Raw genomic sequence first — 1160 nt, 5'->3', positions numbered from 1 at the left:
GGGGACGGCCAGAGCTGTACCTGCCATTGCAGAGCAGCCAGCGGGCGAAGGAGCAGTGCGGGGCCATCTTCTGCATCAGGCTGGCGGCCAGCAGGGTGACCACCACCTGCACCCCCATCACGGCCTGCCAGGGGACACCGAGGGCTCAGCGGGCACGGGGGGACACGGGGACACCCCCGCCTGGAGGCTGTCCCCAGCTCTGTCCCTGCGGGGGGATGCCCCGGGTGGGGACACCCGGAGGTGACGCTCGCCAGGACACCCCGGGTGGGAAATACCCGCGGAGGGACCCCCGGACATGGTCACCATGAGACCCCCGGGCTGGGACCCCCGGACATGGGCACCGTGAGACCCCCGGGCTGGGACCCCCGGACATGGGCACCGTGAGACCCCCGGGCTGGGACCCCCGGCCATGGTCACCGTGAGACCCCCGGGCACTGACCCCGGCCATGGTCACCGTGAGACCCCCGGGCACTGACCCCGGCCATGGTCACCCCGGGACCCCCGGGCTGGGACCCCCGCCTAGACGCGCACCCCCAGCGCAGCCAGGCCATGCTCCCCCCGCTCAGAGCCCTCTCCGGGGCCGTCCCCTCGCAGCCCCGCTCGGAACCCCCCGGTCCAGCCCCGCTCCGCTCCCGGTCCCGCTCCCGGTCCCGGTCCCGGTCCAGCCCCGGCCCGTGCCCACCATGCCGGGGGTCAGCGCAAAGGCGCCCGCAGGAAGCCACGCCCCAAAAGCCACGCCCCTCCCTCCAACCAATCCGCGCTCTCTTTCCCTTTAATTGGCAGATTATTGACCAATGAGAAGGCGGCTGTGGGAGGGGGGCGGGCTCTGCGCGGAGCGCGGTTCCGCTGGTGCGGCCTCCCCGGAGCGGCGGGTCCCGGGTTCGAGTCCCGGCTGTGCCCAGCCCGCATTCCCCTCCCGGGCTATCGATAATATCGATAATAAATCAGATCCGGGTGTCTTCCCTCATCCCCGCCGTGGGATAACCCCGGAGCAACGCCGGGGACCCACCACAGCAGCTCCTGCACTCCCGCTCCTCAGCCGACCCGCACAAACAAGACTCCACTCGGGGAAATTAATTTCATTTATTACCAATTAAAGCAGAACAGGATAATGAGGAATCAAATGGAATCTCGGTGCCAGGACCCAAATCCCGGTGTCG

At 69.2% G+C, this 1160-nt stretch overlaps 1 protein-coding gene across 1 annotated transcript in view; it reads right to left on the bottom strand.

Annotated features, from left to right (window-relative positions):
• Positions 1–754, bottom strand: part of TMEM161A (transmembrane protein 161A) — a gene marked incomplete at its 3' end in the record, with an annotated part of 8379 nt that extends 7625 nt beyond the window's left edge. The window contains exons 1-2 of the mRNA XM_015616019.1: positions 683–754; positions 21–124 (exon numbers count right to left, since the gene is read on the bottom strand). Of these exons, the coding sequence (XP_015471505.1) occupies positions 21–124; positions 683–685 (107 nt within the window). The remainder of the gene's footprint in view (positions 1–20; positions 125–682) is intronic.
• Between the last annotated feature and the right edge of the window lie 406 nt (positions 755–1160).

Source organism: Parus major, unplaced genomic scaffold (genome assembly GCF_001522545.3).
Source record: "Parus major isolate Abel unplaced genomic scaffold, Parus_major1.1 Scaffold325, whole genome shotgun sequence".
NCBI classification, from domain to species: domain Eukaryota; kingdom Metazoa; phylum Chordata; class Aves; order Passeriformes; family Paridae; genus Parus; species Parus major.
This window is presented reverse-complemented; position numbering and strand designations above follow the sequence as displayed.